We start from the raw sequence: 24,400 nt of genomic DNA, 5'->3' as shown, positions 1-24,400 counted from the left end.
AGAAAGGAAAAGATGATAGTTGAAGACCGTCATCAGAGACCAGAAAGGTGGTGAGGTGCTGTTTTAGCCAATGCAAATACATGTACTAATATTGTTTGTCATCACTAAAACTCTAACTGTGGGTGATTTTCTGATTTTCCCATACAAAATTGTGGGGCATTTTTATTTGATAATTAGAATAGTTGTAAGGATAGAATTTTAAGATATGTAAAGGAAAACAAAAGATGTAATTTAGAATTGAATTTTAATTAATGTTTATGTAAATAATGCAGGGAACATGAAAATCACTTTCAGTGTTTTAAACTTATTGATAATTTATATGAAGCAAGGGTCAATACGCAGGCTTGGGAATTTGGTCCCAAAACTACTGTCATGAGCAGATATGTGTAAGTATGGTAAGTGTAAGTATGTGATTGAGAGAAACGAATAAGCAAAACACGACTCCTGATGTTTCAGATCAAAAGAAAAAGATACCTTCAACGTGTTTGTGACAACTGACATGCAAACAGTGCAAAAATTACTTTTGGAACAATAAAGTGAGGCCCACAAAATTGTCTGGAAAGAGTTGCATGCTCACATTTGTGTCATCTGTGGCTGGAGGGTAAAAGGTGCAAACCATGATGTGTGGCTGTGTGCCTAAGAAATGACCGCTGGCTGAATGGGGTTGGTACTCTACACCTCTTTACAAAGTGGCAAATGGCAACTCATGTCTACAGGAAGGTTCAGCATGTCTTTAACACACTCCCAGGAATAATTGCAAAAATTATAAAATTATCAGTGACATGCAATATTAGAAGGTCACTGGGATGATGAGTAAATAAGGCATACAATTCAAACTAAGGCAACTTTTTGCAACAAGTTTAAGTGTAATGTGCATATGGACATGATGTGACATAAGTAGTGCCTTGGACAATGTGCTGGTGTCATTCAAATATTGGTAACCTTCAGCTGTAATGGCTGCAACAGAGACCTTCATAACTGGCATGGACCACGAACCTTGCCATTGGTGGGGTGGCTTGTGTGACTCAGTTATACAGATAACTGTACCATAGGTGCAATTACAACAGAGGGGTATCTTTGAGAGGCTACAAAAATGTGTGGTTTCTGAAGAGCAGCAGCTATCTTTTCAATAGTTTCAGGGGCAACTGTCTGAATGATTGACTGATCTGGCTTTGTAACACCACCCAAAACTGCCTTGCTGAGCAGGTTGTAATGGTACTTGAATTCCATAACCATTGTGATACCTCACCTGAATCTCTCGACACCAGTAATATTCTACTGTATTTCTGTTAACTATTATTTAACATATTTCTGAGACAACATTCAGATTTGATTTCACTTTTGATACATTGATATGTTTATGTTGCAATGATATTATTCTTATGTGTATTCTTCCTTTTGTCACTATGATCTTTGATGTACTTGTAACTCAGATTTTTGGGCACATAAGCAATTGTTAGTTAGTTGTTAACTTGTTAGAGTGTCGGACCTTGAAAAAGTCAAGTGTTGGACGTCATGTTGGAAAGACGCGTAACGTAGTCTGCTTATAAAATGTGAACTTTAACAGTGACTGTGAGAGAGATGTTTTCAAGTATGTTTTGTATTGTGAAGTGATGTTTTGTGTTTATGTGATATTGCAATAAAAGCAATTAAAAGGAAGTGTAACTTAAATTCAGAGTGCTGATTATTCTTTACATCACCATTGTCCTGCTAAAGTGTAATCTTCAAGAATGGTTTGTGAAGGGCATCTACAAAACTTTTGAATATAGCAGAATAAAACCTAGGCCTCTTTGCATCCGAGCTTGGAATCATAACCACCTAGATTTTCAATGATTGAGCCATGATTTTATGACAAGACCAGCATGGGAAACACAAAAAAATGAGTGCCTCGTTTTTTTATTATTACATGAAATGATTTTATTAACTGTGCTCTAATGACACCTGCCACATAAAATGACTGTTGTTGCCTGAAAATGCAGTATTTAGCAGTGTGAGCAACACCACAATAATTAAATTTTGACCTTTGTTGTGGTAGGGTTGTTGGAACGTGGGTGCTCTAGCCAGGATAGGCAGCACCAAATATTCAAAAATTAACTGTAGATGTGTTTCAGGAAAAGTACACAGTAAATCTGTTATGAAAAACATCGACAAAAACCCGACAATCAAAAGGAGACAACAACAGGATGAAAAATGGATGCAAAAAACAATGGGATGAAAAAGGATTTAAAATAAACACTATGACTGGATTCTGACGGAGAAGACATCAGCTATAAGTTAAGTAAAAATTCTAACGAATTTTTTAATTTGGTCTTGTGATTTCTACTGGTTCATTTTTTGTTATCAGTTAATAATCGACGAAATTAATGCAGGGGAAGAAATAGTGGGGGAGGATCAGAAACTTGATAGGATTGAAATAATTCTACAGCTCTTGAGCAAGCAGAATGAAAACAAATAATTGAAAATCTGAAATGAGGGCAGAAATTGACGAAAGGTTAGGGGAGAATTTGAATAAGCAATAAAATACAATAAAAACTGAGTTAACTGAGGTCAAAAATACACTGGAAGGTAACGTCAAGGTGGTAGAATCGAGGGTAGACAATGTGGAGAAAAAAGTAATTGTTTTTGAAAATGAATTCATTGCTGAAAATAGTAACAGAGCCAGGTAAATTCAAGAACTTCAAAATGAAAATGAATCACTAGATGAAAAACTTAATGACTTGAAAGTAAACAGTGTTAATGCAGTCAGTAGTGTGAAGAAAAAGGTTGACAGTTTAGAATCAAATCTTACCAATAAATTAGACACATTAAAAACTAAAATAAATCAAGTTGAAGAATACGTTGTTACCAAGAATTTGTACAGTCATGGACCAGTTTGCTCGAACCCGTCAGTGAAAAGTTTTCCTTGTGATAATTTGCACCCAGTTCATTTTCTGCACCATTACAAGGACAATTTTGAGCCAGGAATGCCTGATAATCCAAAAATTAAATTTGTCAAAAAATTTCTTGAAAGGGAGGCCCTATCCTGGGCTAACAAAAACTTTGATCAGTGGGAAACCTTTACAAATTTTGAGAAAAGCTTCTTAAAAAAATTTTTGGTCAGAATCTGAACAGGGGAGAGTTAAATCTGAATTTTTAAATGAATCTATTTTCAGAGGGAGAGTGGGCACCATGAAAGCATTTTGTAAAGATCAATTGAGAAAATTAATAAATTTAGATAAACATTTTGATGAAATGACACAAATAGATGCGCTGAAAAGAAGGCTACCTGAAAAATTGCAATGAGATTTAGTTCATGGACCTGATGATTCTTTGGAAGAATTTTTAAAATATGTGAATAAATTGGATAGGGCATTAGAAAGAGGGAATATGCAAAATTTTAACAATGGTGAACACCAACAGGGGTGGGGGGTGGGGGGGAGGGTGGTATTCAAACTGGTATGGAGAGAGGAGAGACTACAGAGACAATAGACATGAACAACACAGGGGAAACAATAGGGATCATAATGGTAATGACAGAGACAGGGACAGAAATTTTGGAAATAGAAACAGATGGGATAACAGAAACAGGGGAGAACAAAATTGGAGATCAAACAGAGAAAACAGGCATGAAAACTCCAGACCGCCTCAATGAGGGTCCGCAGTTTTGGGGCGAGAAAATGTAATCATAATAGGACCTACAATAACAACTGGGAATTTACAGATAGAGGAAGAAGGACAAATGTAACTTATTATTATAATAAAATCAGTGGAAGACAAAACAAATACACACCACAAATAACAGACACTCATGTTCTATTAATACTTTAAATTTTGATCAGAAATTTTGGGATACAATAAGAGAAAATAATAATGTTGACAGCTGTAAGGTAACTACTTCTGAGAACAAGCCATATGAGGATATTGCAATTGTGCAAGAATTTTATAATTGGGTAGAGAATGATAATCTATGTAATTCTGAAGCATCCAACAAACATTACAACTCTGATTTGAATAAGTAATTTAATGAAAATGAAAAGTTATGTGAAGAGAGAGAAATGGAAATTAATGTGACTGTGGATAGGATGCATGATGAGGAAAGTTTTGATTTTTATGAAAATATGGAAGCTAACGATGTTGTTGAGAGTTGTACTGAGGTAAGTAATGATGGGATTAATGCCGTGTGTGAGTATCAAGTATTCGTCGAGATTATTTCAAGTGAAGTAATGAAGCTATGTGATAATGAAGTTGATAATTGTGAGTATTATGATGAGTTAAGTGTGGTTAGTGATGAGGTAAGTGTGGTTAGTAATGAGGAGGAGGACACTCATGCATCTGAAGAACATGTAAAGTTAAGTCAGTGTAACCAATTTACTGTAGCAGAGGACTGTAATGTTATGCCAGCTAATAGCATGAAGTAGTTAAACCCACATACAAGTTCTGAAGGAAAAGATGAAAACTTTTTAAAAATATTATGGAACAGTTGCAATTACAAAACAGATAGGGAAGAGTTGTGGAACTATTTAGCTAAAATTTGTAGAAGGTTATATCCTCACTGGTGGCAAAGTGTAAAATGTAATGAATATCTGATGTATGCTCAACCTGTTGTATCCACAGATGATGATAATGAAAGTGTCAATGTGTGTGTGAAGTTGTTAAAAACTGATCAGGAAAATAATGATGGTAATTTTAGGGAAATTGAAAATGACCTGTTACATGAACCACTAAAAGAAAAAGTAGAAGAATGTGAATTAGGGTGTCCATACATTAAAGCTAAAGAAAACAATTGGGAGGGTAAATGTCTCATTGATACAGGGAGCCCTGTTTCAGCTACTTCAGAAAAAATTAGAAATAAAATTAAAGACAGTGTTGATTTTGTTGAGGACCCTGTTATGGGAGTAAAGATAAGAGGAGCTACAGGCAAACACAGTAAAGTCATCAAAAGTCAAGTATTTTTATCATTTGAAATAGAAGAGGTAAGATTTGAGCAGGGTTGTCTTGTTATTCCAAGTTTAGAAGAGAACATATTGTTTGGCATGGACTGTGTGTCAAAGGTAAGTGTTGCATTTAGCTGGAGTGAGATGAAGTTAATTGTGTGTGAACCCAAAAGGAATATTATTGTGTGTACACAACTGGAGAAGGTTGCAATCATGTCAGGAAAATCATAGACTAATAAGAGAATTTGTACTGTTTTGATGACAAATCTGAGATAAATTTTTCTGGTCAGAATTATGAAAACCTAGCTAAAAGCAAAGTAGAGGAAGCAATTAATTTGTACAGAGATCAAAAGAGACATTTGGAAAATTTATTGTGGGATTTTCGAGATGTTTTCAATGAAAAAACCTGGAAGAGTCAGGAATTATCAATGCACTTTACACCTTAAAAATCATGAACCTTTCTTCCTCAAACCTTATAGTATTCCTTTTGCAAAAAGAAAAGAAATAGAGTGTGAGATACAAAAATGGAAGCATGAGGTATAATCAAAAGAAGTAACAGTGATTACAATAATCCTTTGGTGGTGGTTTCCAAATGTGGAGGTGGTGTTAGACTTGTACTTGATTCTAGGCACCTTAACAAATTTTTGAAAAGAGAAAATGATCATCCAGAAAACATAGATGAACTGTTACATAAATTTGAATGTGTGAAATTCATGAGCAGCTTGGACTTAACTTCAAGCTTTCACCAAATTTCTTTAGGAATAAATTCTAGAAAATACACTGCATTTTTGATATGGGGGAAAACGTTATCATTACTGTGTTGTACCATTTGAACTAACTGTTTCTGTTGCTGAGTTTATTATAGCATTAGATCTTGTTTTGGGGGATGAACTACTGTCTAAACGTACTGTATATGTAGATGATATTTTGATTTCTGGAAAGACATGGGAAGAACATTTTGAATTGCTAACACAGCTGTGTTCAAAATTAAGGGAAGGGGGTATGACTTTAAAGTTAGAAACATGTAAATTTGGAGTAAGTGAATTGAAATTTTTGGGACACATTATTTTGGAAAAGGGGATTGAACCTGAGAAAAAATTGAAGCTATAGAGAATTTTCCGATTCCTAAAAATAAAAAACAATTAAAATCTTTTTTTGGTCTTGCTGGATTTTACAGAAAGTATGTCCATACTCAAGCTACGAATGCTTCTTGTTTATGTGATCTATTAAAGAAAGATACTGTCTTGGATTGGTCATCTGATTGTCAAAAAGCATTTGATGAGATAAAGAAACAACTTTCACAGAGCAGAATTCTATATAGGCCTGACATGTTTTTACCCTTCTGTTTAATGACTGACAGCAGTGATACAGGATTAGGAGCACACTTATTTCAGGAAAAAGTCATAAGAGATCATATTGAACACCATTCCATTGCATTTACTAGTAGAGTATTACAAGAGTTTGAAAAGACCTACACTGTGACTGAAAGAGAACTTTTGGCTATACATTCGGCTTTCAACAAATTTAAAAATTATTTTCTTGAACACAAAGTAATTGTTTACTCTGACCACAAAGCACTAAGTTAATTACAGGAGTGTAGGCTTTATCATAGTAGAATCACCAGATGAGCATTATTTTTAAAACAATTTGATTATGAAATTAAATATATTAAGGGGAAGGAAAATGTTATTGCTGATGCACTTTCTAGGTCACCTATTGGACTAAATTTTGATAATGAAACAGGCATTGATGACAAAAATTTGAAAATTACATATTTGAAGGGGATAAAAGAGGAAGGAGAAATTTTAAAAATTTGTAATGACATTAGGAGGCACCAAAATCATGATGAAAATTGGAAATTGGTAAAAAGTTATTTGGGAGTTAAGCAAAAGGTAGATGATTATTATAAGATACACAAAGGGATTCTGTTCAGAAGATTAAGACCTGATTTGGATGACTGGAAATTATGTTGGCCTGAGCAGCACATAGACACATTAATTAAGTACATACATGAGAGCTTTGGACATTATGGTTCTGTCAAATCCATACAAAAGATTCAGGAAAATGTCTATTTTTATAATATTGCCAGAAGAGTGAAGAAAAAATTAGCAGCCTGTGACTGATACCAAAGAGTAAAGGTGAGTAATCAAACATGTAGAAGGATGATGCAAAATGTTTTGCCCAGCAAAAATTTAGAAATAACAGCTTGCTTCATTTACGGACCCCTCCCCTAGTCAAAAGGAGGTTACAGTTTGATCTTTGTGATTGTTGACATATTCTCAAAATTCGTCAAATTGTATCCATTAAAAGGAGAGCCACAAGTAAGCAGATTACATCTAAATTAACCAGTTATTATTTCAATAAGGTAGGTACTCCCCAAGCAATCTTGTCAGACAATGGTTCACAATTTACATCAAAAGTATGGAAAGATTTTGTTGAAAATGCAAACATAAAGCATATTTTGATTTCAGTTTATCACCTGCTCAGTAATCCGGCAGAGAGGTACATGAGAGAGATATGGAGGTTGTGCAGAACATATTGTAGTAAGAACCATGTAAATATTACTGAACACTTAGATTTTCCAGTTTGTCAAATTTTGTCACCTCAGGAGAGAGAACAAATTGTAAAAGACACCATGCAAAAACAAGCAGACTACAGAAAGAAAAGTTACGATGCAAAAGGCAAGTTTTCCCACTTTAATATTGGTGATTTGGTTTTGGTTAAAATGAAAGAAGAATCTTAACTTATGACTTCAGAATTAAAGAAATTTTTTGACATTTATACTGGACCATTTGAGGTGAAAGAAAATCCTCACCCAAATGCTTACAGATTGATCTATCCAAAATCTAGGAAATTATTTGGTTTGAGGAATGTAACTGAATTGAAAGGAAGTGTAACTTAAATTTGGAGTGCTGATTATTCTTTACATCACCATTGTCCTGCTAAAGTGTAATCTTCAAGAATGGTTTGTGAAGTGCATCTACAAAACTTTTGAATATAGCAGAATAAAACCTAGGCCTCTTTTCATCTGAGCTTGGAATCATAACCACCTAGATTTTTAATGATTGAGCCATGATTTTATGACAAGACCAGCATGGGAAACACAAAGAAATGAGTGCCTAGTTTTCGATTATTACATGAAATGACTTTATAAACTGTGTTCTAATGACACCTGCCACATAATATGACTGTTGTTGCCTGAAAATGCAGTATTTAGCAGCATGAGCAACACCACAATCATTAAATTTTAACCTTTGTTGTGGTAGGGTTGTTAGAAGGTACAGCCTGAAAGCAAGGAGAAACTACAGCTGTAATTTTTTCCACAAACATGCAGCTCTACTGTATGGGCAAATGATGATAGAATCCTCCTGTGTAAAATATCTCAGAGGTAAATAGTCTCTCATTTGGATATCGGACATTGACTACTCAAGAGGATATTGCTATCGGGAGGAACAAACTGGTGTGCTACAGATAGGACCATGGAAGGTTAGATCCCATAAAGGGGGAAGTAGGTTAGAAAATTTAAAAAGTGAAATGGAAACATTTAAGTTTGATATCGTGGGAATTAGTACAGTTCAGTGCCAGGAGGAACAGGATTTCTGGTCAGGTGAATTTAGTGTTACAAATACAAAGTCACATAGGAGTAATGCAGGAGTGAGTTTAATCACAAATAAGAAAATAGGAATTTAGATAAGCTACTATGAACAGCATAGTGAATGCATTATCTTAGCCTAGCTTGACATGAAGCCCACATGTACTGGTATCACAGTAGCACAAGTTTATATGCCAACTAGCTCCACAGATGATGAAGAGACTGAAGAAGTGTATGATGATATAAACAAAGTTATTCAGATACTTATGGGAAACAGACCTTTAATTGTGATGGGGTACTGGAATTTGATAGTAGGGAAAGGAAGAGAAAGACAAGTAGTAGGTGAATATGAAATTAGGGAAAGGAATAAAAGAGGAAGCTGAGTGGTAGATTTTTGCACACAGAATAATTCAGTCATTGCTAACACTCCATTTAATAACTATAAAAGAAGGTTGTGTAGGTGGAAGAGACCTATAGACACTGAAAGGTTTCATATAAATTATATAATGGTAACACAGAGATATAGGTACCATATTTTAAATTTTACGACATTCCAGGAGCAGAGGTGGACTCTGACCACAATTTATTTGTTGTGAACTGTCAATTAAAACTGAAGAAATTGGAAAAAGATAGGAAATTAAGAGTAAGTTGAAAGAACCATAGGTTGCTAGAGAGCTTCTAAGGGAACATGAACATTAATTGACTTGCACAGGGGAAAGGAATGCAGTAGAAGATGAATGAGCAGATTTAAGAGATGAAATAGTGAAGGCAGCAGAGGATCAAATACATAAAAAGACAAGGCCTGATAGAAATCCTTGTATAATACAAGAGGTATTGAACTTAACTGATGAAAGAAGAAAATATAAAAATGCTGCAAATGAAACAGGCAAAAGGAAATCATACGTCTAAAAAATGAGATTGACAGAAAATGAGAAATGGCTTAATTGGAATACCTAGAGGACAAATGTAAGGATTTAGATTCATATTTTACTATGGGAAAAATAGATATCAACTACAGGGATATTAAAGAGAGTTTTGGAGAAAAGAGAAGCAACTGTATGAATATCAAGAGCTCAGATGAAAAACCAGTTGTAAGCAAAGAAGGGAAAGTTGAAAGGTGTAGGGAGTATTTAGAGAGTGTATTCTAAAGAGATGAATACAATACTATAGAAACAGCAGAGGACATAGATGAAGATGAAATAGAAGACGTGATATTTTGCAAAAGGATTTGATAGAGCACTGAAAGACATTAGTCAAAACAAGGCCTCAGGAGTAGACGACATCCCATCAGAACTACTAATAGCCTTGGGAGAGCTACCCATGACAAAACATTTTATCTTATGTACAAGATGTATGAGGCAGGAGAAGTACCCCCAGACTTCAAGGAGAATGTAATAATTCCAATTACAAAGAAATCAACTTCTGATGGATCTGAAAATTACCAATCAATCAGTTTGATAAGTGATGGTTGGAAAATACTAATATGAATTCTACACAGAAGAACTGAAAAACTGCTAGAATCCAACCTTGGGGAAGGTCAGTTTGGATGTGGAAGAAATCTAGGAACATCTGAGGCAATATTGACTATAGGACTTATCTTAAAAGATAGTTAAGAAAAGACACACCTATGGTATTTGTAGACTTAGAGTGAGCTTTTGAGAGCATTTGACTGGGATACTCTTTTTGATACCCTGAATGTTGCAGGGGAAAATAAAGGGGTAAAAAGCTACTTACAACTGCAACAGTAACTATAAGATAGTTATAAGAGTCGAGGGGCCAAAGAAAGAAGTGATTGAGAAGAGAGTTGTAGCCCACACCCAATGTTATTCAATCTGTATGCTGAGCAAGCAATAATGGAAACCAAAGAAAACTTCTGAGTAGGAATGAAAGTTCAGGAAGAAGAAATAAAAACCTTGAGGTTTACTGATGGCATTGCAATTCTGTCATAGAAACAAAAACTTAGATGAACAGTTGTAGGAAGGATATAAGATGAATATCAACAAAAGCAAAACAGGGATATTGAAGAAATGTAGTCAAGTTAAATAAAGTGACACTGAGGGTATTAGATTAGGGAATGAGGCACTGAAAATAGTAGATAAGTTTTGCTATTTGGGCAGCAAAATAATTGATCATGGCTGAAGTAGAAAGGATATAAAATATAGACTGGCAATGGCAAGGAAGAGCTAGAGCAAATGATTCCTAAACCTGCAGTTGATCCTTCACACCCACACCCATGAGAATTATCTCATCGTTGTGTCTATTGAACAAAAACTGAATCTAATCTAATCTAATCTAATCTAATCACAAGCTAAATTTTCTGACAAAACCAATTCAGTTTGCTGCTATTGTTGTTGAAATTTCTGTTGGAACAGCTGTTACAATTGCTGCTGCAGAATCAGCTATGGCTCTTGTTGTTCCAAGCTTTGTGCCCATGGGCTACCACTTACCTTTTACCTAGTCATCAGTTATATTGAACAAGATTCAGCTCAAAGTCAAGAATGACCAAAACCCATTGAGAATGGACTGAAAGTCTAAGTGTTGTAACAATATTTCACTAACAGTGAACACAAGGACAACAAGAAGAATGAGTAACAGAGATGGCATGAGAGAACAACAAGTCCAAACAAGAGAGCTAAGATCAAAAACTGAAGATGTAGCAAATTGTAAGGCCAACCAAAAACGTTTAGTGGCAATGATACAAGAGTACAGTGAAATCATGGCTGAAGACTGAGCTGCTTCTCTGCTACCTTTAAATGGCAGTCACGAACACTGATAGGCTGTCAAGATGAGTGTGGTTTTATGGTCATTGCTGCAGCAGTCACAGCATCACCTGCAGATGTATCAGTGCCATCTAGTGGCTGTCACTGAATTCCAGCAAGCTTCCACAATTGTTGAGCCAGGGTACCAGACACACACACATGAAGGAAGTGCTTATGAAAAAGTGATGAAAGTTGATTTTCTTAGAAGTGGGAAATAAATGGATATCATTAGACAGGCCTCTGTTGTGTAGTCACTAGTCATGTCTGCTTCTTGGTGTTTAAGTGTTTCTGCTGATGACTGGTTGCAAATACGGCTGAGTTGATTTGGGCACTTTATCCAATAAGCTAAAGTTATACAGCATATTAATTCAAGTCACATGGGGCAGCAATATTTGCTGCTTTCTGTAGCTTTAATTTTTCTCCCACCTGTGAAATTCACATTTCAATTAATTCTGTGAGTTTGCTTGGAATCTGATGGGAGGACACCTACTTATGGCTCTCCGTGTAGGCTGCTTATAGTTAGTGCCATATACAATGTACTATGAATATAACAATGGAAAATCCAGGTTGGAATGTAACAATATTATGAAAAGGAAAGTTGCTACTCACCATATAGCAGAGATGCTGAGTCACAGATAGGCACAACAAAAAGACTGTCACAAATAAATAAAACTTTCAGATGATAGAGCTTCATCAACAACAGACATAAACACACACACACACACCACACAAATGCAACTAACACATACAACCTGCACCTTTTGGTGTTGCACTTCTCTTTATATGTTCAATCCTATATTACTCCTATTTGGTGTGGGTTACACACAATTAAGCAGTGTTCTAGGATGGGTGACACAAGTGATTTATCACCAATCTCCTTTGTTGACTAATTGCATTTAGCCAGTATTCTACCAATAAAAAACAGTCTTCCTCATGTTTTACTTGTGAGTTGTGACTGAGTTTATGTGGTCATTCCATTTCATATCCCTACAGTGTGTTACACCAAGGTATTTGTATCTGTTGACCAATTCCAACAGTGACTCATTGACATTATAGTCACAGGGTGCTACATGTTTTCATTTTGTGAATTACACAATTTTACATTTATGAACATATAAAGAAAGTCAACAATCTTTGCACCTCTTTGAAATTTTATCAAGATCTGACTGAATATTTATGCAGCTTCTTTCAGACAGTACTTCATTACAGGCAACTGCATATTCTGTAAAAAGGCTGAGGTTTCTATTAATATTGTCCATAAGGTCATTAGTGTATGACATGAACAGCAAAGGTCCAAACAAAGTTCCCAGAGGCACATCTGAAGTTACTTCTACATCTGTCAATGTCTCTCCATCCAAGGTAATGTAATGCATCCTCCCTACCAAAAAATCTTCACTCCAGTCACAAATTTCACTTGATACCCCATGCAATCATACTTTTGATAAGTAGAGTAGTTGTGGGACTGACGAGGGAGAGACCTCAGACATGGCTAACCTATTCAGCTCATATTTGGCAAGTTTTTTTTTTACAAACTAAAATTAGACTCTAAGATATTTAGTTCAACACCAATCCACTCTTGAAAAAAACAATCCGTAAATTACATGACATGCAAATGATTAAAAATTGATAGGATTGAAATATAATTGAAAAGTGAGAATTTATTGTCATTGGGGTCTACAAAAACCAGAAAAGTGTAGAGCCAAAATACCTTAAGTCACCCATTTTAGGTTACAAGCAAGTGATGTGCCAAATACAAGCTCAAATTGGTTGGCCACATATAAAGCCTTCCCCACATGAGTCAAATGCTTTTCAGATATAAAGAAATACTGCAGCTACCTGACTGCCTTGATCTAAAGCTTCCAGTCTGTCAAGTGAAAATAGTGCAAGTTTTGTTTCATATGATCAATGTTTTTGGAGTGTGCACTGTATGGTTTAGAGAAGGTCATTCTGTACCAGATATGTCTTTGTACTTAAGTTCAAAATATGTTCTAAGATTCTACAACAAATTGACATCAAGGATATTGTACAGCAGTTTTTGGATCATTTCAACTGCCCTTCTTGTAAATGGGTGTGACCTGTGCTTTTATCCAGCTACTGAGCACTGCTTTATACCACATGGGATCTAAAATAGACTAAAATTAAAAGAAGGTCCAACACAGCCGCAAATTCAGTCTAATAGTTATCCCATAGGGTCCTGGAGCTTCATTCAGTCTTGTTTGGCAATGAAGTGAATTTGGTTGGATGTGCAACCCGTGCTGGGATATTAATACATTAATAAGTGCTGCACTATAGCAATGTCTTTGTGAGTTGATCAAAGAAATTGCCCAGTTCTAAGTTTTGACCAGGTTGAAGTCACTCTCTCTATTAATTACATTCTTTGTCAAACAGATTTCCACAGCTTCCTTCACTTCTGAATCCCATAGTGATGAAGTTCACATTCACATTCAATATTGTCTGACAGCATAGAGTGGCCAGAATTATGCAGCAATCTGCCAGAGAAAAATTTAGAGGGGACAGCAGAGGTACACCTGGCTCCTACATCCCAATAAATCATTGTGTCACAGCACTGCATCAATACTGGCACTTCTATGCAGTACAACAGTGTTGAATTTCTAGTCTGAATATAATTCTGGCACTCAGTAGTGAAAGAAGCAATGAAAATTTGTTTAGCAAAGGATTTAATTAATAGAGAAAGTGGTATGAATCTGGACAAAGCATGGAAATCAGCACTTTGTTAGATGAACTTCTTAAGACATTGCTACAGGGCAGTCACTACTGATGCATCAATACCCCTACATGAACTGAGCATCTAACCACAGGTCCACTGCATACAAAACTCTTTGCTACCAAGCACCATCTCTGGCACTTTAAATATCTGTAACAATAAGTGCTGTTATGCAGTTCTCATGGTTAAAATAATGGATGTAACTGCTGCAGCTTCAGGCTGTTGGCTCCCTTGAAAGATGATCAAAATATCAATTGAAGACATGGAGTTTCTATGACTGCATGCCCAAAATCTATTAAGACAGTCCACCTAGTTTAGCAACACTCCTGTCCATGACCAGGGCATGCTTTTGTCTTGTTATCAGCAATAGGGGATGCAATGTAGAACTCATTTGTCAGTCCCACATCTGTCTCCAAAGCCATAATTGGTTATGGTTCAATGGACTCCTTAATTACTCACCTCAAAAACTGTTTACTCATCAGAACACACTGAACACTTTCAATTCTAATAAATGGTCTTCATTTAGGTAATGTTATGTAATGTTTAATTTGTTCTTCTGCCAAACAGTTACTGTGGCACACTGACAGGCCATAATGAAAATAGGATGGTATTACACACACAATGTACCACGGCACGTAGACAAAAAAAGTCCAATGTAATGTCCACATCTCATGTCATGGCTCAAACCTTTAAACTTTTGGTTCCAAAGCACCCCCATGAGCAAATATATCAGTTTTCATGAAATTAGTAACAACACAAAAGAAAAAGAGAGAAAATAAAATAGTATAGCATACTGCATAAAAAGAATAAGAGGGCATGTATGCAATGCTTCCAAATGTAATTGTTTAATCAGAAACAACAGGCAGACAGGAAATAGTCAATGGAAGAAGTTCAGATGCTGCTGGAGAGGAAGAAAATTGCCAAGATCTTCAAATCAGAGAGAGAGAGGTTGCCTAGTCTCTACTAGTAGGTGTCTCATAACCCCAATTTCTGTCCCCTTCACATTTGCTTCTATCTTCACACAGGGCGCTTCCTAAATATTCAGAAAACAGTGATATCAATGGTCATATTTTCACAGGTTAAAACCTTATGAAAAATGAAATATAGATGGCACTTTTATTCCCCACACAGCATAAATATTAGAATAACTAACTCTACAGTATCATTTAAAACCATATTTGTTGAAAAAATGGCATCCTCTGTTTGAATTACATGATACATGAATTATGATTTAAGAATTGCTGTTTTGGATATGATTATTCAGATATGCAGCAGAGCACTTTTGTGTAATTCTTTAATATCTTAAATAAAAATGATAATAACAAAAAGGTCTGTACCTGCATACTGATCCTGACATTGACAGTGAATTTTTATCATTGTCTGAGCCACTCTCACTATGACTTTCTGAAATTTGTGATCTTGTCCATTTCAATTTTTGAGATAGTTCTCCAGCACCAATTGCAGTCTCTAATTGCTGTTTGATCTCTTCAAGCTCTGACGGAAAAAAGAGATATAATCAATGGTTTAAAGTAAAGGTTGTATATTTCAGCCACTGCATAGGTTTATGAATACAAGGAAAACAGCACAGGGTGGGGTGGGGGGGGGGGGGGTGAGGGTTGGTATGGCACCAATTGCAGTCTGTAACTGCTGTTTGATCTCTTCAAGCTCTGAAGGAAAAAATAGATATAAACAATAGGTTAAAGTAAAGGTTGTATATTTCAGCCACTGCATAGGTTTATGTACATAAGGAAAACAGCACAGGGTGGGGAGTGAGGGATGGTATGGGCGGGGGGGGGGGGGGACAGGGGGCAGCACATCAATCTCCAAGAAAGAATAGGGCATTATGTTTGTGACTAAGTTTCTGGACAATATCTTGTATGATCTGTTACCACTTAATATCTCAACAATATCATGCATGGGTACTTTTACTCCTTCTGTTGTTTGTAATCTACCTAGCACATTCCAGTATTGTATTTAGCTGTAAAAAATAAAAAATAAAAATAAATAAAATAAAATAAAATAAAAGCTACATTCTGAAAACTTGTACATTAAATAGTAACACTCTCAATTACTGAGGCCTAATACTTTTTTAACATGTTATGCTGCTTACCTTGTTTAAAATATTCAAATTCACAGTATACTGTGTAGGTTCAGTGGATGGTGGAATATTACTGTAGGAGATGTGGGAAGGTTAGTGGGCAGGACATTTCTCATTTCAGGGCATGACAAGAGGTAGTCAAAACCCTGGTGGAGAATGTAATACAGTTGCTCCAGTCCTGTGTGGTACTAAGTTATGAGGGGAATGCTCCTCTGTGACTTGATGGTGGGACTTGGGAGGTTGTGGGAGACTGGAAAGCTAAGGTCCGAGGATTTGTTTTTGTACAAGGTTGGGAGGATAATTATGGTATGTGAAGGCCTCAGTGAGACATTCAGTATATTTTGAGAGGGACCGCATGCCACTGCAGATGCTGTATGGAAGGGGCCTCTTGGTATGGAATGGGTGGAAGCTGTCGAAGTGGAGGTATTGCATGTGGTTAGTGCATTTAGTATGGACAGAGGTACTGATGTAGCCATCTTTGAGGTGGAGGTCAATATCTAGGAAGGTGGTTTGTTGGGATGAAAAGGACCAGGTGAAGCAAATGGGGGAGAAGCTGTTGAGGTTGTGGAGGAATGGGGATAGGGTGTTCTCACCCTAAATCCAGATCACAAAGATGTCATCAAGAATCTGAACCAGATGAGGGGTTTAGGATTCTGGGTGTTTCGGAAGTATTTCTCTAGGTGGCCCATGAATAGGTTGGCATAGTATGACACCATGTGGGCACCCACAGCCATATACCAGATTTTTTTGTAAGTAACGCCTTCAAAGGAGAACTAATTGTGGATTGTGGATGAGGATATAATTGGTCATGGGAATAGGAAGAAGACTGTTTGTTCGAAATCTATCAGGCATTGGGAAAGGTAGTGTTCAACGATGGTAAGGTCATGGGCATTAGGAATGTCCATGTAAAGGAAGGAAACACCAATAGTGAGAAGCAGGGCAGCATGTGGTAAAGGGTCAGGAACTGTGGTGAGTTGGTGGAGGAAATGATTGATACATCTTATATATGAGGGTTTTTCCAGATAATAGGCTGAAGGGGTTGGTCTATGGGAGCAGAGATTCTCTCAGTGGGGGCAAACCAGCCACAATTGAGCACCATGGCTGGTTGGCTTTATGGACTTTAGGAAGTGTGTAGAAGGTAGGAGTGCAGGGAGTAGTAGGGGTGAGCAGAGAGATGGACACTGGGGAGAGGTTCTGGGATAGGCCTAAGGACCTGAGGAGAGACTGGATATCCTGCTGGATTTCTGGAATGGAGTCACTGTGGCAGGATGTATCTGACATCTGGTGGAATCCTTCCACCCGGTAATCCTTGCTGTTCAAAACAATGGTGGTGCAGTCTTTGTACCCAGGTAGGATCATAAGGTAAGGATCAGTTTTTAGGTGGTGGACTGTGGTTATTTCTGCACATGTAAGGTTAGTTTGCATGTTGAGAGATTTGGGGAATGATGACAAGGCAAGGTTCGAGGATAAGAAATTCTGGAAACTTAAAGAGGGGGTCATTTGGGAGCAGTGAGGTGGATCACAGTTGGATGGAGGAGTGAACTGAGTCAGGCAGAGTTCAAAATTGGTCTTTGGTTGAGTCTGATTGGTAGGGTTTGTGGCAAAAATGTTTTTACACTGTTGAGGCCAGGAGAAGGACAGAGGGTCTTTAAAAAGCCCTGCATGATTGAATATGGGAATGGGGCACGAGGTGAGGTCTTTGGAAAGAGTGATATTTCTGTGGCGCTAAGGCTCCTGGAGGAAAGGTTCATTACTGTGTTTTGGGTCTGTTTGGCTTCTGGTGGGGTAAATGTAGTAGGTCTGTGAGACACGGTTTGTCAGCTGTAAGGGGGATGTGGGGGAGGCTTGGAGGTTCTTGTAGAGGTAGTGGACAGTGGTACTTCAGAGCAACAGTAGGAAGTGAGCAGGGTGGAGGTTTTTTTTGAGGTGGTGTTGCACGTGTTGCTATTCCTGGTGAGCAAGAGTTTCAGTGTGTGTTATGGGTGCCAGAAATTTGGGATTGCATAACAGGAGAATTTTACTGATGGAAAGGAGCAGAAGTTTGAGCTTGGTTGACATGGGTTTGGAGGACTATGTCGGTGGGAGCTAAGGATTTGTGGAATCTGAAGTGATGGAGGTCACTGTGGAAGGAGTGGTGGCAGCCAGAGGTAGGTAATTTGATGGTAAGGCCTTATGGGGAGATGCCATGAGCCAACCAACAGTACTAGAACAGTAAGTGGCACTGGGTTCTGGCTAGGGACAAGGAAACTTTTCTACATTGACACAGAAGAAAGGAGCAAGGAACCATGGTGGTGAAAAAAATGTGAAAAATTACATAAATAACTTAGAAATAGGTCTGAAAATATTTGCAAAAATACACCCAAGTACGTGGGAAAAATCAAAAAAGGAAGAAACAGATGAAAAAGGTGGAAACAAGATGAAATCTGAGGGAGTTGATGATAGCAAAAGGCAAACACTCACTAAAATTTGTGTGAAGTCACAATCAGATCACATATAAATAACTAAAAAAAAAAAAAAAGAAATATTTTACTGTGGGTAGCAAGTCACAGGGTGGATAAGTGTGAAGAAGGGGGATGGAAGATGTGACTGGATGAGGTGAAATTGGTGGGAAAATTCAGGGATAGAATGGAGAAAGAGTGGGAGGTTGGCAGGGATTCAAAGGATGAGATACAAGATCATGTGGCAGCAGGAAGGTGAGGAAAATAACATGTGAAAATAAGGGAGAGTGACACAGGGAGAGGATTAATGATATCAGCAGGAGTAATGTGAGATGTAAGATGCTGCACCAACAATCAGTGCAATCTTGTAGCCATCTCTTGTGCATCACTGAGACAGTTAATACAGAATGGCAAGTATGAGTGCAGTGTGATATCCTTGCGATCTGGATCAAGGGTGAAGACACCCTATCCACATTACATCAACAGCTTCACCTGGTCCTCCACAACCCAACAAACCAACTTCCTAGATGTTAACCTCTATCTCAAAGGTGGCTACATCAGTATATCCATCAATATCAAACGTACTAAGCACATGCAGCTGCCACCCATTCCATACCATGAAGTACCTTCCATACAGCCTAGACACTTGTGGTCATTGCATATGCAGTGACAAGTGGTCCCTCTCAAAATATACCAAGTGTCTCAATGAGGCCTTCACAGATCGTAATTATCCTCCCACCCTTGTTCAAAAACAAATCCATGTGCCTTGTCTTTCCAGTCTCCCACAACCTCCCAAAGTCTCACCGTCTGGTCATAGGGGAGCATTCCCCTATTAACTCAGTACCACTCAGGACTGGATCAACTGAATCACATTCTTCACCAGGGTTTCGATTGCCCCTTATCATGCCCCAAAATGAGAAATGTCCTGCCAACTATCCTTCCCAATCCTCCCAAAGTGGTATTCTGCTGTCCATACTTACACAGCCCCTGCCCTCAACCCCTTATCTCGTGGCTCATATCCCTATAAATAGACCTAAATGCAAGAAGTGTCCCATACATCTTCCAACCACCACCTACTCCACTCTTGTCACAAACATCACCTATACCATCAAAGGCATGGCTACCAGTAAAATCAATCATCTAATCTATTAAAAACTAAGATTCCAAGACTTACCAAGAAGGAAAGCGCCGGTAGACAGGCACAATAAAATAACACACAAACACACAAACACACACACAAAATTTCTAGCTTTTGCAACCAATGGTTGCTTCTTCAGGAAAGAGGGAAGGAGAGGGAAAGACGAAAGGATGTAGGTTTTAAGGAAGAAGGGGAAAAAAGATTAGGTATATACTCACACACACACACAAACACACACACACACACACACACACACACACACACACACACACACACACTCACATATCCATCCATACATATACAGACACACAGACACAAGCAGACATATTTAACGGCAATGAGTTTGGGCCAGTAATAGCCTGGGCTTCGGCTGTGGTAATGCTGGGAGTAGGATTAAGGTTTTTCAAGAAAGATTGAGAGGCAAGGCTGGAAGTGAGAAATTCCTGGAAGGTTTGGAGAGGGTGATTTTGAGGAAGAGGAGGTGGGTCCCGCTGTGATGGAGGATGGACCTGTTCCAGGCAGGGTTCGATTTGGATAGTGTCTTGGGGAGTTGGATCATTAGGAGTGGGATCAGGATTATTTTTCTTCGTGGTAAAGTGATATTTCCTGCAGAGACTATGAGTGTAGGACAGTAAATCTTTGACAAGGGCAGTTTGGTTGAATCTGGGAGTGGGTCTGAAGGTGAGGCCTTTGGATAGGACAGAGGTTTCGGATTGGGAGAGAGGTTTGGAGGAAAGGTTAACTACTGAATTTGGGTGTTGTGGTTCCAGATTGTGTTGACTAGAATTTTGAGGTGTTGGGGGGAGTGGAGCTGGAAGTGGGAGATTGAATAGATGGGAGAGACTGGGTCTGTGTGCAATGAGAGGAGGTTGAGGTTTGTTGGAAAGGTTGTGGAGGGTGAGTGAGTTGCCTTTCCGGAGGTGGGAAACCAGGAGATTGGATAGTTTTTTGAGGTGGACGGTGGCATGCTGTTCTAATTTGCGGTTGGCCTGTAGGAGGATGCTATGAACAGCCGATGTGGATGTGGGAGAGGAAGATTGAGGACTTTGATTTGGGATAGGAGTTGACGGGTGTGTTCATTGGGAGAGTCAATGTATGGGTGAAGGATTAGGCGGGTGAGGGCTATGGATTGTGCAGTTTGGAACTGGTATAAGGACTGATGGAAAGAAGTATTGCAGCCAGAGATGGGAACTTTAAGTGTGAGGCCTTTGGGGGTAATGCCAAATGTTGGACAAGCCTGAGTAAATAAAATATGGGAGTGTAATCTGGCTAGGGTGAAGGCATGTTTGCAGAGGGACTGTAAATAAAATTTAATGGTGTCATTGTAAGGATGTTGTGAGGTTGACATAGTATTAGAATGTGGAAAGGGTAACATGAGGTTAAAGTGAAAATAAATATATATAGAGAGAGAGATAAAGGTGTAAAAAAAGTGTGAAAAAAGTCGGAAAAGTGTTGGTTTGAGATGAGCTATGTTGATCCTGTGCTGAACTTAGGTTGGTGAACAACAATGGGTGCAAAGGTTAGGTAGTTGTGTTGTCTCCAAAACACGTTAAAGGGTGGGGAAATTCAGGAAAATTAAAAAAAAAAAAATGCGTGTAAATGTATTCAAAGGACTGGTTATGTACTGGCAGGTTATGAAATTGAGGCTAACAATTGTTTGACGAAGAAATAATAACGTTTAAACCTGTGGGAAGCTGCTAAAAAATGATCGGTTATGTGGGAAAAATGGGAATGGAAATAAAACGAAAGTTGTTGGAAATAGCTGAGATGGTTGTTTAATGGGTGAAAGGAACTGAAGCTGTGAAATAGTATTCACGAGTTTACACGAAATGTTTGTAAACTTGGAACAGTGGATTTTATAGCAGCGGTAATGTTGAAAGTGTTAAAGTTTTTAGGTTACGGTTTGGAAGTAAATTACGTATTATTGAGTACAATTAGGCAGGATAAAATGTATGGTAGATTACAGAAAAAGGGAAGATGAATACAAAGTGAAACTACTTGTACAAACAAAAAGAGAAAGTAAAATGATAGAAAAGATTTCGAAATGCAACAGAGACAATAACAAACGTAATTGTTGGGTTCAAATTAATGATGTAAATAAAATAGAAAGAAACTTCCACATGGGAAAAACATATTAAAAACAAAGATTCCAAGACATACCAAGTGGGAAAGTGCTGGTAGACAGGCACAATAAAATAACACACAAACACACACACAAAATTTCTAGCTTTTGCAACCAATGGTTGCTTCTTCAGGAAAGAGGGAAGAAGAGGGAAAGACGAAAGGATGTGGGTTTTAAGGGAGAGGGTAAGGAGTTATTCCAATCCCGGGAGCGGAAAGACTTACCTTAGGGGGAAAAAAGGATAGGTATATACTCTCGCGCACACACGCGCACACACACACACACACACACACACACACACACACACACACACACGCTAAGCTGCAACCACTGTGCTACATTCTATGAGCAACACAACCAACAAGCTGTCTGTCGACATGAACAGCCACCAACAAACTGTAGGTAAGAAACAAGTGAACCACCCTGTTGCCAACCCCACCACCCAACACAACATCCTAAATTTCAATGACTGCTTCACAGCCTGTGTCATATAGATCCTTCACACCAACAGCAGTTTTCCTGAATTGCACAGGTGACAATACTCCGTGTAATGTAGCCTATGTTCCTGTAAACGCCCCTGGCCTCAACCTTAGTTAGTCATTTTTCTCACCCACCCAAGCCCTTCCCTGTTCCCATTTCGGCACTTCCCAGCCCTCATTCCACCATGGCACTCAGTCTTTTTACTTTTCTCCTTTTCCGCCCCCCCCCCCCCTCTCAACTGCTACCTGTCTAACCTCCTGACTGCACCTAGCTTTCCTACCCTCTCTACACCTTGTCCTTGTGTGTTCCCCAGCAACAAGTCACTGTCTCCCACCACTACCCAGCTACCTCTTCGCCTCTGCTGCTGTTGCTCGCAGTGTGGCTTCAGCTGCCAGAGGCTGCAGTCATGTGTGTCAGTTGCATTGTGTGTGTGTGTGTGTGTGTGTGTGTGTGTGTGTGTGTGTGTGTGTGTGCGCGCGCACGCGCATGTGTGTGTGTGTTTGTCAATTATTGCTGACAAATGCCTTGTTCACCAAAAGCTTATATTTTTACAGTCTTTCAGCTGTGCCTACGTGTGACTCAGCATCTCCACTATACGGTGAGTAGCAACTTTCCTCTTCATAATACTGTTACATTTCATCTTGGATTTCCCATTGTTTGATTAAATACAGTATTTTTGAACATGTGCCTGCTACTGATCAGTTTACAGACAGTGTAAGGACTCTTCACAGTGCACACAAACATATGAGTACATGAAACTAACACAGAAGTTACAAGTTCAACCAAGCAAATGTGAACCATGTACTACAAGCAGAATTGTGTCACACAGTGCTTGAAATATTTTTTTGACATCGTTTCACTAAAGTCTGATCTAGCTATTCAAGTATACACCAAAATCTAAACAAGAAAACTGCCTATTGCTCTAGTGAAACCTGGACTATGGGCACACAGACTTAAAATTTGGAAGAAACTACAAAAATAAGCAATTGAAATATACTCTATCTGCTTTATTTGGTTACACATATTCACAAGGCAGATGGAAAAGAACTCATTTTGATGGATCTTTTCTTTAACTATAAATAGTGGTGCTGTATTCCTAGTAATCAGTAATCATAGCAGACCACAAAACAGGCAACCTTGAACTTCACTACCATGTGTACAACATTCTTGATCCTGTCAATATTAGTGCTAATGTGTATGCGTGTAAGTGTGTGTGTGTGTGTGTGTGTGTGTGTGTGTGTGTGTGTGTGTGTGTGTGTGTGTGTGTGTCGCTGCGCATGTGCATGCACCAACATTATGCTAAGTGTGACAACTGTAGCCTAACATTTGTAAACATTTGCAACATTTCCAATTCTCAATGAGCTAACACAAAAAACTATCTGGAAGTGAGTCAGAATTAACAAAAGGCAATATGATGGGCATTTTAAATTTTAAATCTCACCTCCATTATCTCCTCCTTCTGTGTCAGCCTCCTGAAGATGCTGGACAAGGAACTCTGCAAATGCACCCTTCTTTTCAAGCAACTCCTTATAGGAACCAGTTTCAGTAACTTCACCATCTTTAAGAACTACAATGAGGTCAACTTCTGGCAGGAATGTTATACTGTGTGTCACCAGAAATCTTGTCTGGAAAAAAAGTCAATTTTAGTGTTGATAATAACCTTGAAAATAGCCCAATTTCTCCAACCAAACTTCTAGAGAAAAATTTGTTTACTGGACTCTCCACATTTCATGTAAGCTATTAACCTCATTATGAAGAAATGCATGTCAGCAAATGATAACCTGAATACTTTACAATAAACCCGAACAGATTAGCAGTGGTGATTTGCCCATTTGGTGAAGAATGGTGTGATGGGCAGAAGTTATTAAATGATAAAATTTTTGAAAACATTATCAGTGATCTGATATTAATATGATAATTAAAAAACAATCTTGATCACAAATTTCTTTTAATTGGAGAGACCGATTACAATCCTTAAGGATCATCTTCAGACTCCAGAATGGCAGAACTGCTAGGGCAGTCATTCCACCTGCCACTCTGGAGTCTGAAAATGATCCTTAAGGATTGAAACCGGTCACTCTGATTAAAAGAAATTTGTGACCAATATTGTTTTTTAATTATCATGTTATTAAATG

The 24,400-nt window shown here is 38.0% G+C and overlaps 1 protein-coding gene across 1 annotated transcript in view; it reads right to left on the bottom strand.

Annotated features, from left to right (window-relative positions):
• Window positions 1-24,400, bottom strand: part of LOC126277930 (multidrug resistance-associated protein 1-like) — a 333,662-nt gene that overhangs the window by 107,911 nt on the left and 201,351 nt on the right. Inside the window, exons 17-18 of the mRNA XM_049977507.1 lie at window positions 23,707-23,890; window positions 15,327-15,483 (exon numbers count right to left, since the gene is read on the bottom strand). Of these exons, the coding sequence (XP_049833464.1) occupies window positions 15,327-15,483; window positions 23,707-23,890 (341 nt within the window). The remainder of the gene's footprint in view (window positions 1-15,326; window positions 15,484-23,706; window positions 23,891-24,400) is intronic.

Source organism: Schistocerca gregaria, chromosome 6, assembly GCF_023897955.1.
Source record: "Schistocerca gregaria isolate iqSchGreg1 chromosome 6, iqSchGreg1.2, whole genome shotgun sequence".
Taxonomy (NCBI): domain Eukaryota; kingdom Metazoa; phylum Arthropoda; class Insecta; order Orthoptera; family Acrididae; genus Schistocerca; species Schistocerca gregaria.
This window is presented reverse-complemented; position numbering and strand designations above follow the sequence as displayed.